The 23,148-nt window shown below is 49.5% G+C and overlaps 1 protein-coding gene across 2 annotated transcripts; it reads right to left on the bottom strand.

Annotated features, from left to right (window-relative positions):
- Positions 1–6,946: 6,946 nt before the first annotated feature.
- DET1 (DET1 partner of COP1 E3 ubiquitin ligase) lies at positions 6,947–21,244 on the bottom strand. Of its 2 annotated transcripts, none has more exons than XM_065641565.1 (5): positions 21,162–21,244; positions 19,303–20,411; positions 16,118–16,308; positions 14,287–14,478; positions 6,947–10,598 (listed from the first exon to the last, which is right to left on the bottom strand). In XM_065641565.1, the coding sequence occupies exons 2-5, from the start codon at positions 20,383–20,385 to the stop codon at positions 10,409–10,411; spliced, it is 1,656 nt and encodes a 551-aa protein (XP_065497637.1). In that variant the 5' UTR covers positions 20,386–20,411; positions 21,162–21,244; the 3' UTR covers positions 6,947–10,408. The 2 variants fall into 2 exon arrangements, with proteins under 2 accessions (XP_065497637.1, XP_065497639.1); XM_065641567.1 differs by having other exon boundaries at positions 21,201–21,225.
- Between the last annotated feature and the right edge of the window lie 1,904 nt (positions 21,245–23,148).

Genomic DNA, 23,148 nt, shown 5'->3' with positions numbered 1-23,148 from the left:
ACAGCGGGAGAGCACAGCTGCACAAACCAAGCTCTCCCACCTTGTGCAACGGCTCGGTCGCTCCTTCCTGCACGCGCTGTATGGTAAAAGAAGTCTTAAAACTCTGTTGTTGTTCATTTTGCAGGGTATTAATAGACACCAATAGCACTTAATTATTTCCTTACCCCTCAGATGAAATTATTAATTAAGGGCCTGTTTTCAAGTCGGCCAATGGTGTTTACCAGTTCTAATTGCTTTTCTTCGTGCTGGGTGGAAGGAATACTGTTTTCTGCTGGCTCACGTTCCTCCTGAGCAGCAATTACTTCACATTAGCACCCTCGTTAGGGTCACATCCACTCCCTCTGGGCTTCCCCATTGCTTTGGGACATTTTTCTCTCCACTCCCTCCTAGCTTTTGATTCCCTGCTCTCAAAGAAGCCTTTTTCCATGAAACAAGCTCAGAAACTGCTTCTGATCATAGCACTTCATCCTGGTTCAACCCTGGTCTTTCTGGGGTTTTGCCCTCCATTTCAAAATACAACCTGGACCATTCTCTGTCATACAGGGGGTGAAACACAAACCAGTGTTCTGACCAACAGATAAAATGCTGCCTGAGGTCTGTTTACCCCTTAATGAGTGCCGTACCGCCTTGGGGAGTTAGTCTAACTCTGTTACCCTTCCCCTGGACTGGGATGGCACCTGGTGGCTTGGAAAAATAGCCCCCAGCCTTCTCCCTCATAGTATATTATTCTGCAAAGAGGAATTATTTCCCTATCCTCAACAATAAGGACTTTCTACCTAGACCTGCAGCTTTATCTGCTGAATTGGTGATTTACTATGTCTTACATGAGCATCTCAGTGACAGGAGTCAGGCAGACAATTTTGATCCCTTTGAGAGATTCAATTAAACCATTAATTAAGTGATGTCAGTGTGCTTTAACAGCTGACTGTACACACAAGCAAGGAGAAGGGGACAGACCCCGCAGTGCTAATAAACTGTAGCAGCAGGGGTGGCTCACCACAACCCAGCTGCAGATGTTAGGGAACATCTGTGCAGGCTTTGCAGGTTTTCCCTCTGCTGCAGGAATACCTGGCTGAGGATGTGCACAAAGCGGGTTGGTGAGTAGGTGTTTATAATCCTAAAGCACCCCTTGGGAGCCTTTGAGAAGTAACAGTTCAAGTCGGGTTATGTTTTTGCTCTCTGACTTTTGGCAGATAATAGTGGTGCTGCTTTCATTCCTGGTGTCCCTATCTGGCCCCTCTTCCTCTCCCAGTTGGCCCTCCAACCTCAGCCCATGACCTCTCAAACCAAAAAAAAAAAAGAGATCAAGGACTCTCAGATTGTTTTTGTACTTTCCAATGTTCTCCCCTGCCCTCAAGAGGCATTAATGGGTACTTCAAGGCAGTGGGAACTGCTCAGAGGTTTTGCTAATGAACTGCCTAATAGCATCCAAGTTCCCATGCTGATGGTGAAGCAGGCCTGCAGGGTCCTCTTGGGAAGGTGCAGAGGGGAGCCAAGCCTCCATGCTATTCCCTTTCTTTTGGAAACCATTCGCACCTCCTCTGCTGTGCTTGCCAAGGTCCCCCTGCTCTAGTGTCACTTGGCAGGGTCCTTTCCTTTCTCTGGGTTCATAATTCTCTTCCTCTGCCCACATCTACTGAGAGTCGGAGGCTGCAAACGGATCCAGGACATGGACCCAAACCTCTCAACAGCTATAGAGCCCCAGCAGCTGCTCCTTGGGGTAGCTGCTCCCAGGAGCAGCGTCACAGCTTGTTTTTCCAGAGGAAGGAGGTGAAGAGGATAAAGGGTTGGGTGCGAGGGGCTGAATGCTCAGTGAGGATGTGCGCAACAAAAAGGTGGGTCGGGAAAGAGAGAACACAGAGGATAAAATGCAGGAAAATACAACATTAAACGCCTTTTCTAAGGCTAAAACCTTCCATCTGTCCAAGAGCCAGCACAGATTAGAAGGATGCAGGGGAGGGCTCTCCCGCAGCAGTTGTGCTTCATGACCAGGCTGGATGCGCTCCCTTTGCTGTTCTCCCAGACAGACCTCCCCATGAGCAGCACAGGGTGGCCTTGCCTTGCTCAGGAGCCCTCCCTGCCAGCATGACCAACCACTCTTTGGGCCTTTCACTTCACCCTTTTGAAGAAGGCACAAATACCATCCCAAATCCATATATAGAAACTGCTCCAAAGCCTCTCCAAGTGGCAACAACAGTCCTCAAAACCTTCCTTCCCCTTCCGAACTGGCTCTGAAACCCCTCTTCTGTGCTGTGCCACTTAACAATTCATTTTGCAAAGCCAAACTCTAAGCTGGAGTGGCTGGGATTGATGTCCACCATGCCTCCCAGCCACATTGCTAGACTCCAGATTTTGGCCCTTCCTTGCTCTGCTTGCTCCTTTGTGCAGGAACAGGCCAGGCTTCCTACCACATGAAGGACTCCAGGTAACAAATACAACCTGGGGCCCCAGGCAGGAGAAAGACACATATTTCATCACCCAGCTACTCATCTCCAGCCCCTTCAGCAGGTCCCAAGATGAAGTGGTGAAGTGTGACCCTCATCTCTTCATACACCAACCTGCAGGCAAACAAGTTGCTCTCCTAATTGCCCACCACGGCTAGATGCTGCCTTTCATTTTGCTCTTGCTGAATCCACAGAAATAAATTATCCATTCCTGAGCTGCCAGGGTGGAACTGAGGAAGGAATGCAAATGACTTTAGACCTGCCGGTCCTCTGGGCTTCTCTGTAATGCCAACAGCCGGGAAGCAGCCTGCTCTAGTGCTGGGAGATGCTCCAAAACAATCTGCCCTTGGACATGGTTGTAAAACCAGTCCTGTTTACCAAAATCCCTGCAGGAGAAGCAGATCAGCTGGCCGGGGAGACTCCCTGATCCTGCAGCCAAGAGCAGTAGCGCTGTCACCAAAGGGCCACTGTAAAACTGGGACTAACCCTGCTGGGTCTCAGCCACATGGCAGAGCTGCTCCCTCCAGCCCTTCTCAGTGGGTCAGCATCAACATTTCCTTCAAATCCGACCCCTCTCTGGGTAAGACGGTGAGGGCAGAGCCATTGTCTGGGGGGATAAGGGACAGGAGGCAGGATGAGGAGAGATTAACTCAGATTTTGCTGCCTGAAGCCGGACGGGCTGCACTGCACAATTGCGCTGTCAACACAATGTTTGTCTGCCCTGTGTTACAGGAGACCTTGCTTGGCTGCCAGCTGCCCCTTTTCCCTTACAAAGGGGGATTTTACCAGCGTTAGGGACTCACCAGTCAGGGCTGAATCAGACGTGGCTATACTGCTGCAGGTATCAGCACAACTAATCGGGACCTTACCCTGACCTCATGACCAGCCCCCAAAAAATAGGGAAGCACCAGCAATTAAAACCATCCTTTACAGCTGGAGATGCAAGAGTGTGCACTGGCTCTGTGACAGGGGCAATGCCAGTGTTTTGGGAGGGGTGTCCCACTGTGGGGACGGTGCTGACACTGGAACAATCCCACAGGACATCGGTTCAGCCCAGCAGCACGAGCCAGGGCTACCCACTGGCTGCTGCAGGGGTGCCCATGCCTCTCACCTCTCCACATTTGGACTGTTTTCCCCTCGAATCGGTTGCTGGGTCCAGCAAGGCCGTTTCCATGCGGACGGCTGTTTCTCCTCGTTGCCATGGCGACAGCGCTGGGTGCCAGCAGGCTGAGGACCGTATCATCTGGTGCTCGCCAAGGGCAGCAGGTACATCTAATCCAGCATCGCTCCATTTTACGCCTTTGTGGAGCACCGAGGAGCTATCAAATGACCAGCTCAGTGGCGGCAAGCAGGCGCTCGGAGGAATGCGGCACTGCCTGCTGCTCTTACTTACACCCTAAAATCACGTCAAACAGTGGCTGGATGGCTCTGGCAGGGCTTCCCTGCCACCTGCCTGCCTCTCACCACCCTCAGCCCCCTCGCACAGCCGGTCCCACACATCCCCTGGCCACAGTACCCCCAGGGCTGGGCTGTCTCCTCTGGCAGGACTCAGGCCTGGGGCTGGATGCCAGCACCGCCAGCGCATCCTCACCAGCCCCATCCAAGATAACCAGAAGCTGCTGCCCAGTTCATCAGGCACTGGGATGGACACAGCGTGCTGGGCCACCCAGCTCCCCCTTGTACTGCTCTGCCTCCCTACCTGGGGCTGTCACAAAGCACCTGGATGGAGGAAGGACATGGGCAGATGAGAAGACAAACCTGTTCAAAGGCAGCTTTCAGAGAATGATGGTGCACTGCCAAGAGCAGGGGGTCAGGGAGTCCTTCGGGCAAAGCCAGGGCTGCTTTGGATCACACTTGGCATGTTGCAAAGCTACTGGGGAGAAAGAAAGAGGAGGACAGCAATGGAGAGTAGAAATAGTGTGTTCCTGGCTTAAAAAAAAACTGAATTCAAACTAGTTCTGTCACCCACAGAAAATAAACTCCTCCAAAGGCTCCAGTTCATACCTGGACAAAACAGAATCGAGAAAATGCTGGGGCCTTCGTAGTGTTACCCACAACTTTCCATTGCCTTGCTGCAGTTTCTATAGGATTTTCTTCCACAGAGGCCAAGCACTGTGCGGTTCCTTCTCAGGGGAAGCTCGCCTGGGAGGCACCTGTGGTCCCTCCTCCCCCTGGCCAGCCAAGGGCCCTGGGCACCCATTGAGCACCTCCCTGCCACACTCCTCTAAAACTGTCCTCAAATTTTCAAGTGCCTTTGGTATCCTTGCAAATCCAAGAACAGACAGTAATCACCCCACTAGCAAACTGCAACAGCTAGAAGGTGCCCTAGCAAAGGTTTTGACACCTGGGAGGGAAGAAACAAAGAGACATGGTAAAAAATTATCTCTGCACAAATGCAGCAAAGCCTGTGGGCTCCTCCAGCATCCTTCACCCTTTGTTAACCAAGCAAGATACTCCAACGCTGCAGCACAGCTTTAAGCACTTGGGACTAGGGGCACTCTGCCCCTTTTCAGCTCTCCTCATATATACCACCACAGCAGTTGCAATCTGGAAATCAGTAGTTTGTAGGCTAGTATAAAACTGGTGCAGTATTTTTATGTCAAAACATCAGGAAAAGAATGTGCAATTCAGGGTTTTTCCCACACGGGTGTTTTTCTGAGACCTCATTTCCTTACACAGTAAGTACAGCTCTTCCCCAAGAGAAACAAAGGCAAATCAGACCGCAGGCAAGGGCTCTCGCAGGGAACGCTGCTCCTGATGAGCAGTTAGTCTGGTGGGCAGGTACTGCCAGGCTGTTACTGCTACAATGACAGACTTTGCACAGCTCAGCCCACGTCCCCCGCAGCCCTAGAGCAAGGGAAAAATAAAAGAAAAAAAAAAAGAAAATAAAAGTCCTTTCACCATTCCCTCCTCCTGAGGAGTATTTGGCCAGAAAAGCTTTTACAGCCCTATAACAAGACAGGGAAGCACAAGGATTCAGGCACATCAACCACCCGGACTCTGAAACTTGGAAAGCAAGACAAAAGCAAACTCACAAAATCCAGTCCCGTTGCTTGCCCACAGGAACATCTATTTGCTCTGCAGCATGCACCTCTCTGATAAAGGCTCAAAGAAGGACAAAAGCTGTCAGGGGCACATGTCCCATGTGCCATCCAGCCTCTACCATTTCTCTGCCCATAGCCCTGAGAGATCCTGCAGGAAAAGCTGGCGGAAAAGTGGCACCACAGAGGACACAAATAAGGACAAAGAGCCTTCTTAAAGCATCAGAAATCCAATTCTCCAGCTGGGTCAAAAGGACCAAGGGAAGCATAATAGACACCAGTACCTGAGCAAAAGGGAGGTCTTGTAAGTACAGCAAGAACATCAGGGAGCTAAATTAGAGCCAGCCACTCAGAGCTGGAAGGTTAATGGAAAGGAGTCTTCAGCAGGGACATGCCAGGGTTTGATTCTAATGGGATCTCTGTGGCTCGCTGCCTAATGCAGTTTATATAAGAAATACTGCAAGTGTTCTGCTTTTACTACTTTTTTAAATAAAAAAAGGAAAGGCAGCACAAGTAGTAACAAAAAATTGGGTTCTGCTGCCAGTCAACCATGGTTTCCAAGTCAAGCATCTCCTCATCACTTAGTGCCTCTGTGAAAAGCCACAGGCTCAAGAGCTTTCTGATATGCTCAAGGTCTCCAGAGAAAAGCATCAGAGAACTGCATGCGTGAAAACAGAGGAAAGGTTCAAAGAAAAGTGGCTTTCCTGACCAAGATGCAAATGCTTAGAGGAACTAACACAAACAGGGGTGCTGCTGGGTTGTTACCGAGCAGCAGTGGATTACAACGAGATCTCAGACTTTGGGAAGGTCCCATCCACATGTTCTCAGCCACAATGTTCTGCAAAGCTGCATCTCTGCTGAGAGCAGCACTCAGTGGAAAACCGAGTGCTTTAGCCCAACCTAAAAGCAGCGGGCAGGTGATGGCTGCTCTGCCAAGCAAAGTACATGCAGCTTTCTTCTCTTGATCGTGGACAATCAGCAGAAAATGGCCACACGGTTAGACACACACTAGAAATGGAATAGAGGAAGAGCCTCTGAATACAAGTCGGGCTAGTAATAATATATAAAGGGGAAAATGCAACTGAAGGCCAAGAATTCCTCACCCAGCATTAGTTCATGTAGACAAGAATTTGAGAAATCTGCAGTAACTACAGAAATGCCTCAGGCAGGAACATCCTAGAGGATGCTGGTACTCCAAATGCCAGGAAGAGGCAGCCAGCTCACACGCGGTATTGTCTGCGTAGTCCAAGGCACACCCTGCCATCTCTTCTTAGAAAAGGGATTCCCACCCGCACCACTAAGGTATTTGGAAGAAAAAGACAATAAATCAGGCTTTTAAAGCAAATTCCATTTATTCCACTTTTATCTTATGTTGCTAACAAATCTTCATCCAAGCCTAAGAAAAATATCAGGTAGAAAATATCTCCTCTTTCCTCCCACCCTCCCCACCACACACACACTTCTTGTTTCTTAAATAAAAGAATCAAAATTTCAAGCATGAGAGACTTTTCTTTCAATACATTTCTGTAATAAAATGAATTCTGTTGTAGATATAAAATGCATCAGCCAAGACCAGAGGATCTGCTATGGTACTCCAAGGCAATTAGTATCCAGAATGATCAATCAGTTTGTCTGCAAACATAATAAGAAAATACTTAGCACTTATCCTGCACTTTTTACCCATGAATCTCAAAGTGTTTTACAAAAGCTGAAGATATGTTTTTGGCCTCATTTACAGAGAAGAAAACACCAGCTGGAACAGGAAGAGATTTGCCCCCAGTCACAGAACAATTTAATAGCAGAGCTAAGAACAGATCTCTGGTCTCTCAGCCCCAAGACCAACAATCCGTGCCACACTCTGCTTCACACAGGACTGCAAAAGGCAAAAGCCCTGACTGCAGAAATGCTACATGGTTTATATTTTTGCCACCAGAAAAAAAAAATCTAAATAGAGATCTGACAGCTATTTTAGTAAGGACTGACCTCCCAGGCTATGATTCCAAGGAGTAAACCCAGTCTTGGATGGAGCTGCTGAGAGCTTTGGAAAAGAAAAAAACATCTCATACTGGAAGTGTGAACAAATGTGAGAGCAGTGCAGAAGGAGGCAAATCCATGATCTACAATGTGCAAATGATTCTCCACTTGGAGGTTTAACTGAATGTTTGAGGAATGGATCACAGGATAAAAACCTAAAACCTTGACAAATAGTGTTATTAGACGGAGAAGAACCTGAAGCTAAAGCATGCGTTGCCTGACACTCCTCTATTAGCAGTCGTCTGACCTGAAGTCGCTCCTGACAGAGCTGAGAAACCAACAGTGCGAACGTCAGGAAAGGAGCAGTGAAATACACCTTACCCTAGAAATATGTTTAGCAAGGCCAGGAGAGAAGAGATGAGACAGAGTAAACGTTGATGCCAGGACCCCAGGGCACCCTCCATTATGCTACAAGCAGGTACCAACAACCCACACAGTTATTTTCCTATACATTACCATGCAAAATGAACACATGGCTTCAATACTGCTCTTCACAGGCATGTGGACACAACACATCACCCAGAGCTCATTTTGGTCCAACAAGACACCCACTGGGTCCTTTAAAGTAGAGGGTCTCTCATGTATAAGCACCAATTTTCTAATGCTCCCTCTGTACCTCCCATGGGAATGGGGCAACAGCAGGTTCCAGCTTCCAGTGGAGCAGCCCACGATGCTGGGATGGCCACGCCGCCTGGCAGCACAGCCCTAAACCAGCCTGCGTGCAGAAAAACCCAAATGGAGGCCTACAACCAAAACCTCAATTTTTTAAGAGAGAAGGGCAGGCCAGCATCCTCATCAGTCCACAGTGGCACATAATATCACACCCAATAAAATAATATCGGTAGCACAAACACCACAGTGGTCCAGGCAGCATCGCCACACCAGCCAGCTGTGCTGTGATACTCAGGAACAGCAAATCTGGTTCTCACAGAGAACAGCAGGTCAAACAAGCAACCTAAGTCAATAAGCCCACTTTGTAACTGCAAACCTGCAGCAATGCACATTAGTTCAGGTCTCCTCATCCCTTTCCGGGGAAACCCAAATGATACTAATACTCCAACACACAGGAGGGTGCCAGCAGCTGGGTCTCCCTTCCTCTCAGCAGCAGAACCTGCAGATGGTTGTGAGGATTCACCCACACACTGCAGGAAAGTCCTTCCGATGTGAGCAAGGAGCTGCTGGTGCTCTCCTCACCCTTCCCAGCCACCCATCCTCCTTCTGTGCCCACCTCCTTGTGCGCTAGTGACACAGGCAGCTGCCCTGGCTGTCTGGTTTTAACACACCACCTTTCACAGATACTAAGGCACAAAGATTAAGTGACTTGCATATGAGTCAGGAACACACCTCATGTCTCTCAATTGCAGTGATTTCTCACCCCTTTTTTTTTTTTTCCCTGACCTCTTGCATATTAAAATCACACAAGTAGACTGTGTGGATGAGAAAAGGATTTCATTTCTCCAGTAATACTCAAGACACAAATGGGTATTTTCAGCCCTCCCCATGGTTCCCATCCACTCTCTCTACAACAGGCTGTCTCAACAAGATAGAAAAGCGCCAGTGCAAAAGGGAGCACTCCACAAATGTGTTGCAAAGCTCCATCTTTGCCATCTTATCATAGAACAGTTTGGGTTGGAGGGGACCTTCAAAGCTCATCCAGTCCAAACTCCCGGCCATGAGCAGGGACATCTTCACCCAGATCAGGTTGCTCAGAGCCCCATTCAGCCTGGCCTGGAATGTTTCCAGGGATGGGGCATCCACCATCTCTCCAGGGAATTTGTACCAGTATTTTACCACCCTCACTGCAAAAATTTCTTCCTCATGTCTAGTCTGAACCTAGCTCTTTCAGTTTAAAACCATCACACCTTCTCCTATCGCAACAGGCCCTGCTAAAAAGTCTGTTCCCATCTTTCTTATAGGCCCCTTTCAAGTGCCGAAAGGCTGCAATAAGGTCTCCCCAGAGCCTTCTCTCTCCAGGCCTTGCTGAACCTCATGAGGTTCACATGGGCCCACTTCTCGAACTTGTCCAGGATGGGATCCCGTCCCTCGGGCCTGTCAGCTGCACCACTCAGCTTGGTATCATCTGCAAACTTGCTAAGGGTGCACTCGATCCCACTATCTGTATTAGTGCTGAAGATACTAAACAGTGCTGACCCCAATAGGGACCCCAGAGGGACACTGCTCATCACTCACTTCCATCTGGACATGGAGCCATTGACCACTACCCTCTGGATGTGACCATCCAGCCAATTCCTCATCCACCCAACAGTCCACTCATCAAATCCATATCTCTCCAATTTAGAGAGAAAGATGTTGTGGGGACAGCATCAAAGGCTTTACAGAGGTCCAGACAGCTGACATCTGTAGCCTACCCTTTGCCCACTGATGTAGTTACTCCATTATGGAAGGCCACTAGGTTGGTCAGGCAGGCCTTGCCCTTGGTGAAGCCATGCTGGCTGTCCCAAATCACCTCCCTGTCCTCCACGTGCTTTAGCATAGCTGGTAGGAGGATCTGTTCCATGATCTTCCCAGACAGAAAGGTGAGGCTGACCTACAACAGGAGAGAAAACAGACACATCTCTGGGAAACCAGGAAAGGAACTTCAGTTACACTTTGTTCATTAACAGGAGTAGGGAACGACACCAGCACTTAATGCAGCAGGACCTCCACAGTACAAACAGGGTCAGAAGAAACATTCACAGTCCTAACTTGACCAGATTGGCTTTCCACAGCTGAGGGGCCTGAGAGATGCCGGCTGGTAGGAGCTCCGAGGTCAGGTTTCTTGACATGAGTGATGGTTTGGTTTCCTAGAAGGTGCAAGTGTCTGGCTTTGGTGCGTCTGGAGCAGAGGCCCAGACCCAGGGAGAGTGGTCGCCCCAGCTACGCGTCACACTACGTGCAGCTGTGCCTCATGTGGAAGTTAACCACGTACTCTGCGTTAGTGCGCTGCACCGAGATGGCAAAGGGCTCGAAGGGGTGGAAGGTGAACGCAACCAGGCGTCGCACTGTGTGATTGATGGGTCGCCCCAGGAGTCCCGCCTGGATCTCAAATTTCAGGAGGCCAGAATCACGAGCGTAAAATCTGAAAGGAAAAGAAAGTCAATTATGGCTGTTCCTGACTATTGACTTTGCCATCTGGGCTCTTCACACACAGAGACAAATGCCTTGTTCAATCTCTGGTACTCTGTCAGGGGCAGGAGGTCCTCAGCTGGGTGTCTGGTTCTTGACTACACAGGAAAATCCCTCCCAGGGCAGCTCATTTTCCACTGTCTAGAAAAGATTGACTTCATTTTAGTACCAGTGAGAGAACTCTGTCTGTCATTTTGGTGGATGTAGCTCACTTCACAATAAGGATAAAGTTTGGTGCAGACCCCACTTGTGCTGGCCCTCCATCCTCTCTTACTGCAAGCCGCTCCCCTTGATCCCTAAGGCGGATGTACCTACAGAACTGAGATCACTTCCCTTAGTAATGGCCTCACTCCGGGTATAAGGCCACCCTGTCCTCTACTGCCAGGTAGGCTTTACACTGCTGCGTTTGTGCTTCACTACATCCCTATTCGGTCAAGGAAGGTGAATAGCTGGATCCAATTCTGCACAAGGGCATCGAGTTGTACTTCACAGTTCAAGCAAGGCTTTCCATCAAAAAAAGCATTAACAAGAAAGGCCGCACAGGAAGGACCTAGTGGATAGCATTCAACAATCACCACAAGAGCAGAGGTCAAGGAAAACCTCGTGTCCTTCTGCTGTCACCCACAAACCTGCCTGTGGGTCTAGCTCATTTGTGTCTCCAAACAGGTGAGCTCTGGAACACACACAGCTTCAGCACAATGCGAACATTGCCGAGGGAATGAGGCAAACTGCTGAAGAGACAGGCGAGTCTAGAAAACTCTTCGCTTCTTTAACCTTCTCTGCGTACTCTGTGTAACTGACACAAGCCCAGGTAACACCACTACCCTGTGCTGCTGCAGGAAAAGGGGACTATGCAATGACACCACGTTCCCCAAGGCTTTGGTGGAGGTTTTGGGATGTGGTACCTTCAGGAAGCAGCTGGTCTCTAACTCAAGTCCTCGCTCTGCAGTTGTCTCAGCTCCTTAGACCATTTTCTCTGTTCTTTCTACTTTTGAGCACAGAATTGCCATTTTGTCTCCCAGCTGTTTCCTTTTACACCATCACTTAGTACATGTGGGTATTTTGCATTTTCCTCTGGTTTTAACTCAGAGAATGCTTTTAATATCAGAGCCCATTTCCCCCCCGCCAGCAATATGATCCACTCAGCTCTCAGCCTGGAAGAACAGGTGATGACAGATACAGGCAATGCTGTTTCAGGAGCAGACATACTCCACATTTTAACAACACAGCCTATTGAGAATCTCATGTTCTTCCTGGAGGGCCACTCTCCTCTCCCCTCTGAATCAAAGTGCCAGCCAGCCCTGCCTGAAAATTGCACACAAGAATCCAGCAAGAGAGTCACAATCTTGGTATTTGGCTTTTCAAAAAGCCCTTTCCCCTCCTACACAAGGCTGGGTATGCAGAGGGTCATTCTTTAAATAAAGCACAGTCCCCCGTCTGCTCCTCTCCCTCCCCAATTCACAATAATTTACTACTCAAGATGAAGCTCCCTGTAATCTCAAAGATGTGCTCAGTTTGGTATTTTTAAATCTATTTTTAAAAGTGCTCTGCAATCAGAGGCCATTTCCATCGGCTCTCACTCTGCAGATAAATTAGGCACTACAATATAAAATTGTATGTCAACAGAAACAGCAAGACCAGTCTTTTCAAATTGTATGAAAATGGAAGATTTATCTGCAGACCAATTTTTTGGTTAAATGGCTCCTTATTAGCCATCTAGATGGATTTTAGAGACCCCCTACTATAAGTAAGGCTGTGTTAGAGCCTCTTCCTCACAAGTGCCATCATTTTACCCAGTGAGTGCCCCTTCAAGCCTCCTGAAAAGATACTGGAAGATGGCAGTGATGAGGAACCTAAAATCCTTCCCTCCTGAGAGCAAACAACTGCCAGTCGCTCAAGTAGCCAGAGATGTGTGTGAACCTTCTGGGATGCAGAAAGGCACTAAGGGTTAAAAGGACACAGTGCACAAAGCCACGCTGAACCCATGTGTAGAAGGTACAGAGTCCTTCCTACATCATACATGGTGCCATGAAACTGTGCACAGATTATAATACCTTTTGCTGCTGAGGGGTTTTGCACTCCAGCCAGTTATAGGACATACATTACACATTCCGTGGCCTCTCATTTCCAAGCCCTCTAACCACAACAGGCAGCAGCATTATTTTATTAATCCCTTTGTTTTGCATGTGAGAAAAACAGCAGCACTACTGCAGCCACTGAATGGTTAAGGTTAGTGCCTCATCTTCTGCTTACTCTCCAAAAAAACAGGAGCCCCACTGCTCTGAGGCCCTATTCATGTCCTAATTGACTCTGCACAGCTTTAAGGTTTAAAAGCTCTGGCTCTGAAATGCCGGTTTGCTCAAGGGAGGGAGGGAAGGTGGCACTTCGCTTTGTTTACTACAAAGAGGTAACTGCAGCAAATCACCGCGGTTTTGCTCCCTTTTGTCTGCGGGAGCCACTGGCAGGTTGGCGCTGGCAGACAACTGCCGCCCTGCTTTTCCCAACGTCAAGCATGACAAGGGGGAAAGGGCAGGCTTTTCTCTGCAGATAACATGGGAGCTGGAGATCAAACCAAATCATACAGGCAGAAAAAACAATTAAATATGTGTAATTTGGGAATCGAGAGCAGAGGTTCCCTGCCACCTGAGTCAGGGCCAGGGGAAACTTGAAACCATTTTTTGAGAATGCACTGATGAAAATAAAGTTGGGAAACTGGCCAGAATGGTCTCTCTAGGCTGCCTGAGCCCCCAAGATGTGTGCAGTCACTAAACAAAGCACTTAGACATTGAAGAATCTGTTTTCAGAGCATTAGTTTGATTTTGCAGTACTGTAAGTGGAAAGACTATTCTGTCTGGGGAACTCAGCCTCTTTGAGCCTTTCAGGCCAGAGATGTTGGATTTTTAAACACTAGTACTTGCAGCCATACCTGCAGCCAACAAAAAGAAATAAATACTCCTGGTGTTTCTGCAGTAAGTATTGCAAATCTCCTTATTCCCAAACCTGGGCTTATTCTTTCTGCCAACATGGAAGACTCAGGCAGAAGAGGCACAGAATGGCCCTTACACCTGGTTAAAACTCTTACTACAGAAACAAATTTCCTAGAGACCACAGAAAGAACAGGGGCATGAAGAGTACAGCTCCCAAGGTGAGAACTGTAAACAAGGAGTCTGAAAATAGCTAAATCAATACCAGAATAACACCTAACCCAGCTGCTATTTTATTCACAGGACAAACCAGATCATCCTTGCCAGCTAAGCCCATGTGCCCAGAAGGGATCTTTCCAGCACAGCAAAACAGGCATCCAGAACCACATCACCCTGCGGCCAGAACACAATGGCAAGATTGCAAGAAGAGGAGGAGGAACAAGAGCATTCATACGGAAAAGGCTCTGACTTTCCTCAGGACAGTTCAGCAAGAAGACCTGAAGAGCCGTGAAGAGCCCTCCCACACACACAAGGTAAAAGTTATCACAAGGAGAGAGGCCAAGCTTTGTGGGACTGCTGAAATAAACCCACTGGTGAAAGGATGTTATAAGAGAAAGGCCTTAATCTACTCCCTTTTCTGCACGCGATGCCACACAGCAAGTTTAGAATTACACTCGCACTGTTCTCCTCACTACAGCTTCTTGTCCTGTTCCATACCTTATCGGGTGATCACCACAGGTCTTGGGCCGCTCCATGACAGACACCCACTTGTCATCGTAGCTGAAAAGGGAGAGGTCGAGGTAGGGGCTGCCACTGTACGACTGGGCGCTGATGGGGAGCTGGCCCAGCAGCCTCCGCACGGCCTCCGTGTGCCCTCCGTACTTGGCATTCACAATAGTGTCTTTGAACCTGCAGCAAACCAAAAACAGGTTTTACTCAAAGGCCACACGTGAACAGCACGTCCTAAACAAATTAAGGAGGAGAACTGATAGGGAAAGAAAAACAGCAGCAGCATAAGAACTAAACCAGCTCATTTCCAAAAATGTATCACAGTGATTCAAGCATCAACCAGTTCTGGTGACCTTTTTATCCTCCCTCATCATTACTGTTTCTGCTCTGAAAGTGCAAACTGCCAGAAGGACAAGCCTGTGCCTACCCACAAGGTCTGGCCCCAGCTGCTCTGCAGCACAGGAAATGAACAGGATCAGAAACAGGGAGAGCCGGATTAGCAGCTTATCAGTCAATCCAAGCTTTACCATGAAGACTGGAAACAGCATAAGCAAAAGCCAGAGGTTTTCACAGTAACAACTGAGCCCTTATTGTTGACTTGAGAATTCCCCTCTCTCTAGGCACTATGTTTGAAACGCATAAAGGGAGAAACTTTAGATGAGGAAGAACCTTGACAAGAAGCCTAATGCTCTTCAGAAACTACAGTGAGCTGAAAAGTTCTTCCTGGTAAAGAGATTAACACAGGCTGGATTTCTCTTTCCAGGTAAAATTTGAGCTTTCCATGTGCAAGAACACTCAGATCAGCTGCACACACGTCATACATCAAGGAAGGTAAAACATTTCCATTTGACCAGAAACACTCAGCCAAAAGCAGCTCGCTGTGGATTATGCTCTATTATACTTTGCTATGTAAGTTAAACACTCCTGTTACAGGCCCTTGTAGCCAAGAGAATGAAAAGATTCTCCTCTCTCCTTGAACACAAGGCAGGAGTTGTTCTTTGGGTGTCTACAGTGAGCTCTCTCAGTCTCTCTCCCACTAAGCATTATGGATTTCCTGACAGGCAGCTCTAGAAAGTTACAGACGCAGTCAACTTCCTCTTGCTTATGTGACGTCAGCCTAAAAATCAACAGAAGTTTCATGCCCAGAAGTGATTGCCAAGTACACTGGATGATGTGAAACAAGTCACTGGAAGAACAAAACACCCTGAGTCACACAAAAAGATATTCCGAGAGAAATAACACACTCTGCCTCATTAAAAGCACATTTGACTGTTAAAGCACATTCTAGAAACCCAGGTTATTTTCCTGTTTTGCTCAGCTTTCACAATAGGTCTAGGCAGATAAGTTTTCTTTCTCCTAGCACAGTCTGACAAGAACCACTGATACTGGAGAAAAGGCTACAGAACCCAGTTTGATGCACACTAAATTCAGAGAAAGCCACTTGGCAAAATACATCCAAGTAGATGACACCAGCATCTTGAAAAATCTTATCTCCAGGGACCTGAGCTACTGGGCAGTAACACTTTAACAGCCTCCAGAAGTGTTACTGCTAAAAGGAGAGCCCTCAAAATTCCTTTTCCTTCTTCCAAGCACTGGATTGCCACTGCTTTGTTTCTTCCTGTAAGAAGAGAGATGCTGTAGAATATAAAATCAGATGCGTGAGGCTGCAAGATGAACATGTACAAGTCAGACCCCTGCATCACCCAGCAACTAAAGGAACTGGTTTTCTCAGGGTTGCCGTCGTTACTTGATACTGGCCTTTAGCTGACGGGAGTGAGCGTGTGTCTATACGATACAAAACATGCTCCCAATGGCTCACCGGCGCTGGATCTGCCTGGCAAAGTTGTTGCTGGAAGCCGAGCAGGGGAACTGGACTGCCTCGCTGTGCAGGGTGGCATTCCTGAAGAGGTCACAGAAGTTCTCAAACAGCTCCAGCAGCTCATCGGACGTATTCTCAAACACAGCGATAACCTCTGTGGTCACCATGTTGTACACGACGAAGAACGAAGGCTGGGGAGAGAAGTAGAAGCAGTGGTTACCCAGGACAGCGGAGGTGGGGAAGCTCTCCCTTCCTTCTCCCCACATGACACCACAGACCCCATCCAAATTTCTCTCCAGCGCAGGAGAATCCCACATCCTCACACTAATCTATTCTGCTGTTCAAATGCCTCAACAGGTACCAAATTATCCACCTCTTAACTGTGATTATTTATGAGAAAAACTTAATGGGCTTCCAATTTTTCAGCTCAAACTGGATGTCAACATTTCTGTTTTCTCTTCCTCTCTACACTCCACCAAATCCAAAATGCTTTCTAAAGTGCCAGATTTAATTTTCATTCCTGCTGACAAAATAATTTTGAATCCAGTACTAGCTGGCCAAAAATTATTTTTTTCCTTTGCACAAAGACATTTTCTTCCCTTTCTTAATATTTCCGTCACACAGAGATGAGCCTTTTTAGTGTACAGTGTGCTACACCACCGCCCACAAAAAGTTGTGTCCTCCAGGGACCCTGCCAGCACAGAAACAAGAATCTGAAAGCCACTAATGACTTCTTTTTAAAGCCAACATTCTTGTGCAAGAAGGCCAAGGATCCATGCTGTGGATTGGCAATGGCAGTGTTTCATGGCATGAACGAGCAAGAAATTGGGGAAAAAGGTGACACTCTGTCAGTACAGCTACAAAGGGAGACAACGTTCCCACCCCATAGGGGAAAAGTGGATTTCATACTCAGTCAAAAGCAGTTTTTGTTAGAGATGGGAGTGCTAACACCCCAGCATCCCAAAGTAAGAACCTTCCTCTGCTTCAAAGGTAACTAATTCCCCTGGTATATGCACACATCTGGGTAAGTCTTGTGTCAAAAAAAGGCAATTTCTAAATGCTTCACCTCACGCTTTCAAACAATGCTCAGGGATGACGGCAGGCACACTGCCCATCTCACCCACCTGCAAATATCACAAGGTTTGTTTGTTTTACAGCCCCCAAAATAAATTGTGGTAATACAATCCAGCCCACACATGTCAAAATGATGTGTGCTAGATGAGGTTACTCACTAGATTACCGCCTAAGGGAAGGGAAGCCCTTCTGAAAAGCAGGGTTGGAGCAGAGAGAAAATAAGAGGAGACAGCAGAAGGAAAAACTATTTACATCATTGAAGATTGCAGGCAGTATCCTCCGACATTAAAAAAAGAAGAAAATTTTCTCTGCCAGGTTAAAACACAGACACATCTACAGGATGCCCTTGACCAGAGAAACTGCCCTCACTGCTTTTTAGCAGCACCTGTAACACAGACAAAACACCGTCACTGCATGGGTGGCAGAGTCGAGTGTCACAGAAATCATGAAGCAAAGCTGCCAAGTCCATCAACACAAGCCTAAAACAACAACAAATCCCAAGCTACACATACACAACACACAATTAAAAACCTTGAAAGATTAAGTGCAGACCCTGACAATCTACAAGCACAACCATGAACAGTGACTTCCTCAACCTTCTTGGAAGAGAAGCCAGGAAGAAGAGAGGAGCCTGAAACTGGATGAAACCTCATGTTCCTCCCCAACAGCCAAAAGAAAAATCAGAGCTTTAGGTATTTTGTGAGCAAAGATTTCTTCAGAAAGCCTTAACACAGAGACTGCTCCACATCTGGAATTATCTCCTGAAAAAACTGAGAAATAAGATGCTTTTCCTCCAGCAGAAAACACACTGCCTGAGGAACACCACAAACAAACCACAACCTGCATCTTAAAGTAACCCTCGGGTGAAGAGAGACAAGAGGACGCTGCAGTAAACCAGGCACAAAAGCCTTGGTAACCGCAGCAGAGAGTGGAGCCAAGCCTACCACAAACATTCACATTAGGGTCAGGAGCACCCTTCCAGATACTAGCGAGGAGCAGAACTCATTGTGCAGGTCACTTCCACAAAGCTTTATATTTCTGAGACAGCTGCTCAGTTTTACATAAATGGGTAAAATTGATGAGATTAAGCTTCACCTATTCCCTCCCAAAGCAACTCCCTCAAACACCACATATCAGAAAAATAAACCAGAGTTATCTTCTATGAGAACTAGTCTAAGACATCACACAAAAAACTACCGTCTGTTTCACCTAGGATTTAAGTCAGGCAAATATAGAAAGGAAGAGAAGGAGCGAAAAGAAGGAAGGAAGAAAGAAAAACAAACATCTAAGGAACAATGAGACCTTCACGCAGCACTGGAGATATATCACAAAATCTTGCTAAATACTTCCAACACAATAAAACCCAAGTGGATTAAAGAAACAGAACACGTTAAAAAAAGATCCTTCTCAGTTTCACAGAGCACAAAACCTGACCACCACTCTGACAGTGGCGAAAAGAGATGATCAACCTGCAGGATGGTGAGACATCTGGAGGGACCCAGCACTGACAGAGCTACATTTGCTCTAATTCAGCTTCTTTAGTACTAAACCGAAAGGAGAAGCAATTGGCACATTAGCTAAAAACTAAGAGCTGCTACTCCAATTTGGAGAGATCTTAAATACTATCTCTCACAGAAGCTCGAAAATGTACATAGGCAGAATATAAAACATAATTCTGCTGGGGAAAAATTAAGACTATTATATTTGAAAAACATGCTCGAAGGTACATGAGAAAAGGGAGAGACTACCTCTGCAATATGCATACTACATGAAATAGCAGCTAAAAAAAAATAACAGGCGGGTATTTGGGAGGGGAAAAGGGTTGTACAGCACCTAGGAACATGGGGAACAATCTCTGGAGAAAGGGGACTCCATAACCACATAACCTATTTTTTTCTCTCACTTTTAGTTGACAAGGAAGCAATAAAATTATGAGAGCAAAAGATACATAAGTTATTCGATACCAAAGATGTCAAATGTTCACAGGAGAATGAAGTACCAGAGGTCCTAAACAATGTTCACAGGCTCAGCTAAGAAAAGCAGCTCACAGCATTGTACCTGCTCGAGCGCTTCCCCCAAAGCAACGAGCAGCCTGAGGCGGCAGGTAGTACCTGGGAGGGATCCGTCACCCGCAGCGTAACCACATCTTCGCTAGTGTATTTGATAAACAGATGGTTCTCATCCAAAAGCTGCATCTTCCACATGCGGAGCTGCCTCAACTGATCAAAGTACTGGAAGAACCTTCTTTTTGCTATAGCGCTCCCGTCCTGCTCGGCCCTTCTCCACAAGTACACCAGCAGCCTGTGCTTCAAAGAGTTTATGAAGGGCTCTTTGTAGGGGTTGGCCATCCCCGTCTGAGTGTCCCGCTGCACCTCGGGATATACCGCAGACAGAGTCAGGAGATCGTCCTCATAGCAGAAGCGGCCAATAGTCCGTACGTCAATGAACGTACCCTCTGGTGTCACTTGAAAGACGTGAATAGTCTGTTGCTGCACAGAGAGAATGGCCAAGATGTTCTTATAGAGGTACAGCCCCTGGTTGTGAGACAGGATGACTTTGTCGCATTTGAAAGTCCGCGTGTCGCACAGCCTGCCCGTGTGGAGGTCTATGATGTGCAAGGAATAATCCTCCAAGGGGGAGCGGGGATTGGGGGTGACCGACTCGCTGTTGCGGTAAACCTCAAAGAAGGGGGGATGAGGCTCCTCGGGCAGGTATGCGGCAGAGCCAACAATCACGTAGCGACAGTCGTCGGTGAACAAGCTGCACTCACGGTTCAAGTGCTCCCCATTGGAGGCCACGTTGGTGATATGGAGCAGGACAAAGAAGCGCTCAAAGAGCCGCCCCCGGATATTGACTGATCTTTGGTCGTTGCCATTGGCCAGGATCTCTCCCTCGTAGCCTTGCAGAAGATCTTCCGCCGCTTGGCAGCCTTGATACTCGTAGATCTCCAGAGAGGTCTGGTCAGAGGAAAAGGCGATGAAGTAGCGGCCATCGGGGGAGAACTTGCGCAAGAAGCAGGGTGGCTTCTCCACGTTGACCACGGTGAAGTTGGGGAAGACGTTCTGGTGGAAGACACGGACTTGGTGCCAGTGGGTGCCAGCTTTGCCTGAGCTGATCCGGCGGCGCTCCAGGCGGTGGATGACATTCTGGTTCTGGATGCGGCGGGGCCTGATGGTGGGAGCGTCATGGTCCATGGTCAGAGCTCTACTTCATCTTCACCCTGCCAGGGACAGAGCAAATGTGCCCTGGGACCATGCAGAGATGTGGGAGAATTCAGGGTACCGAGGGACCTGCCTATATGGATTGGGTGGAGAAAAGCCCCACAGCACCCAGGGGGTGGCTGAAAGCTGTAGACACACCTATGGAAGGGTGGAGAGGACACAGGAGGACACCAGGGGAAAAGGAGAGACTAGGAGAGAGACCTCAGTGTGAGGTACCAGGGAAAACAGAGGGACTCCTGGGAAAACCCCAGTGCGCTGAGGGGACCTGTGAGGCGTGAGGCATCTGCTGAAGAGGGAGCAATGGGGTGCACCGGGAGGGGATGGAGGGAGCCGGGAAAGGGAACAAGCACAGGTGGGCACCAAGGGGACCCGAGACACCTGGGTGGGGTTCGGGAATAACCCATAGACCCGCTCGCTGACAAACAGGCACACAGGAGCAGTTGGGAAAGAACTGGAGCTGGGAACGGGGGCACTACAAGGGCCACCCGCAGGAAAGGGGTGGCCTACAGGCCTGCCGAGGGGGGCCGCAGGGAGCCCCGGGTACCCGGGGGTTGTGGGAGGACTCTGGGCTCCAGGGGAAGCTCCGGGCCCGCCGGCCACGGGCGCGGGGCCCCCAGCTGCTCTCCCGCCCGCCGGGAAGGCGAGGGGACACGGGGGAGGCGAGGGGACACGGGGGCCGAGCAAAGGCCCGAGCGAGTCGCGCGGCTGGGCCGGGTGCGGGGCGGGACAGAGGCCACGGCCGCGCTCACCGCTCGGTCCCAGCGCCGGCTCCCGCCGCCGCCGCTCACTTTATGGTCGCCGCCATCTTTCCGCCACCGCACGACGCGCCGCTACGGCGGGAGGGAGTCACCCCCACTTCTGCTTCCGGCTAGAGATGCGGGGGGGCGGGCTAGACTGTCAACAGACCAGAGGCGCCCGCGCCCCCTAGCGGGTGGAGGGAGCGCTGCGGGGTGTGCCCAGGCACCCCCTGCACCCCGCGAAACCTGCACTCACCCCCAGCACCCATCCTGCACCCGCCCTGCACCCCTGAAACCCTGCACCCATCCTGCATCCCCTGAAACCCTGCCCCCATCCTGCACCCATCCTGCACTCCCAGCACCCATCCTTCACCTTCCTCCCTGAACCCTTGCACCTCCTTCACCACCCCGTAGCACACCCCAGCAAGTCTGCACCCCCATTCAACCACCCCCAAGCCCCTTACACCATTCTGCACCTCCATTCCTGCACCTCAAGCACCCCCTGAACTCCCCCATGCCTTGAGCATCCCCGACTCTCCATCGCCAGGCACCCCCCGCACCCCGAGACCCCGCACATGGACACCCCAGGGGACATCCCGCCTGCTTCCAGCCAGTGTATTGGGGTGCACCCCAACACCTCAACCCTGGTACTGGCAGCAGAGATTGGGGTCACCACCCGGGCACCCCTTTGGTCTTTCCAAGGGGCTTGAAAGCTTTTTGCTTGCCCAGGCTTTTAGGTGCATCACCCCTCCCACCCAGTGCATTAGCGGCCGAGGTGGGAGGGCGGCTCTGAGGGGCTCTTGTCCTTCAAAGCGAAGAATGAGGAATGTCAGGGGGCCCTTGAGATCCATTTGCCGCCTCTCGCCAAGGCACTGGCAGCCACTCCACCAGTGGGAGCGGGAGCTGGGAGCAGGGGCCGTGGGGCAGGATGCTCAAACTGGGGTGCTGGAGAGCCCACCGGGGCGCACCCCCTTCCTGTGGGTTGGTGACACCGCAGGGATGCAGCAGCGGTACCCAAGATGGAGGGGGGATGCTTCCGCTGCACCAAAGCTCTCGCCATTGAATTTCCAGTGGACCCTCTGTCTCTTTTGGGGGATACTTTGGGGTCCCAGCAGTAGGGGGTCCCCACTGTCCCAGTGATGGGACCGGGGTTGCCTCAGCTGCCTTCCCATGGGGATGGGGGCAGGCAGCCTGCCTGGCACTCCTGTGCAGTGGGCAGGGGACACTGGGGAACCACGGTACCCTTGGGGCACCCTGCTGCCACCCGACATGCCCACCCTGTTCCCATCTCCCAGCAGTTTCATGTCCAGCGGCCACATCCCTTGTCCTTTCCCACTTTCCCCACTTGCAGAAAGCGCGATGACAAGACTAAAATAAATGGTCCCAGTGTCTCTCTTTGTCTCCCTGCCTCCCGCTAATTAATTGAAATCCACCTTAATAGGATCAAACTAAATACCAAAGAGCATCCAACCACACGGCAGCTGGCAGAAAAACAACCGCCTAGCACACACACACCAAAAGACAGCTCGCCGGACAAAAGAGCCATTAATACGGTAGCAATTAGTGCTTCCGGAGCTAATAATTTCATCACCACGATCTTCCCACGGCTGCAGCCCCCCCCAGTGCTGGGGAGGGGGTCGAGGGATCCTTGCTGGAGCAGTTTCATCCATCGGCAGGATCTGCATCACATGCAATAAATCTCATTGCAGGCACAAGGCTGGGGGCAAAGTTAGTCCCAGCTGAATTTGGCGGGAGATGGGGGTGGTTCTGGAGCTGGAACCTGCCCCTGCAAGGGGATGCTGGAGGCTCAGAGCTCCTGAGGTGTTTCATCTGCTGTGATTTCCCACCTCCTGCAGCATTTCATGCTGCCCCTCAGGGGTCCAGCGCTGGTGGGGATGGGGGACACGTGGTTGTCACCATCCTCATCTGCTGGGGGACAGTGGGGAGGGGAAGTGTCCATCTGCATGTCCCCAGGACAGGGGGAGATGGCAAACCCCAG

The sequence above is a fragment of the Caloenas nicobarica genome, chromosome 10 (assembly GCF_036013445.1).
Source record: "Caloenas nicobarica isolate bCalNic1 chromosome 10, bCalNic1.hap1, whole genome shotgun sequence".
Classification (NCBI taxonomy): domain Eukaryota; kingdom Metazoa; phylum Chordata; class Aves; order Columbiformes; family Columbidae; genus Caloenas; species Caloenas nicobarica.
This window is presented reverse-complemented; position numbering and strand designations above follow the sequence as displayed.

Coding starts and splice junctions, on each gene's coding strand:
- DET1 (XM_065641565.1), bottom strand. CDS start 20,385: ATGGACCATGACGCTCCCACCATCAGGCCCCGCCGCATCCAGAACCAG. Junction 16,309..19,302: donor GGGTGACGGATCCCTCCCAG/GTACTACCTGCC, acceptor TTCTCTCCCCAG/CCTTCGTTCTTCGTCGTGTA. Junction 10,599..14,286: donor TGTGGTGATCACCCGATAAG/GTATGGAACAGG, acceptor TTTTCCTTTCAG/ATTTTACGCTCGTGATTCTG.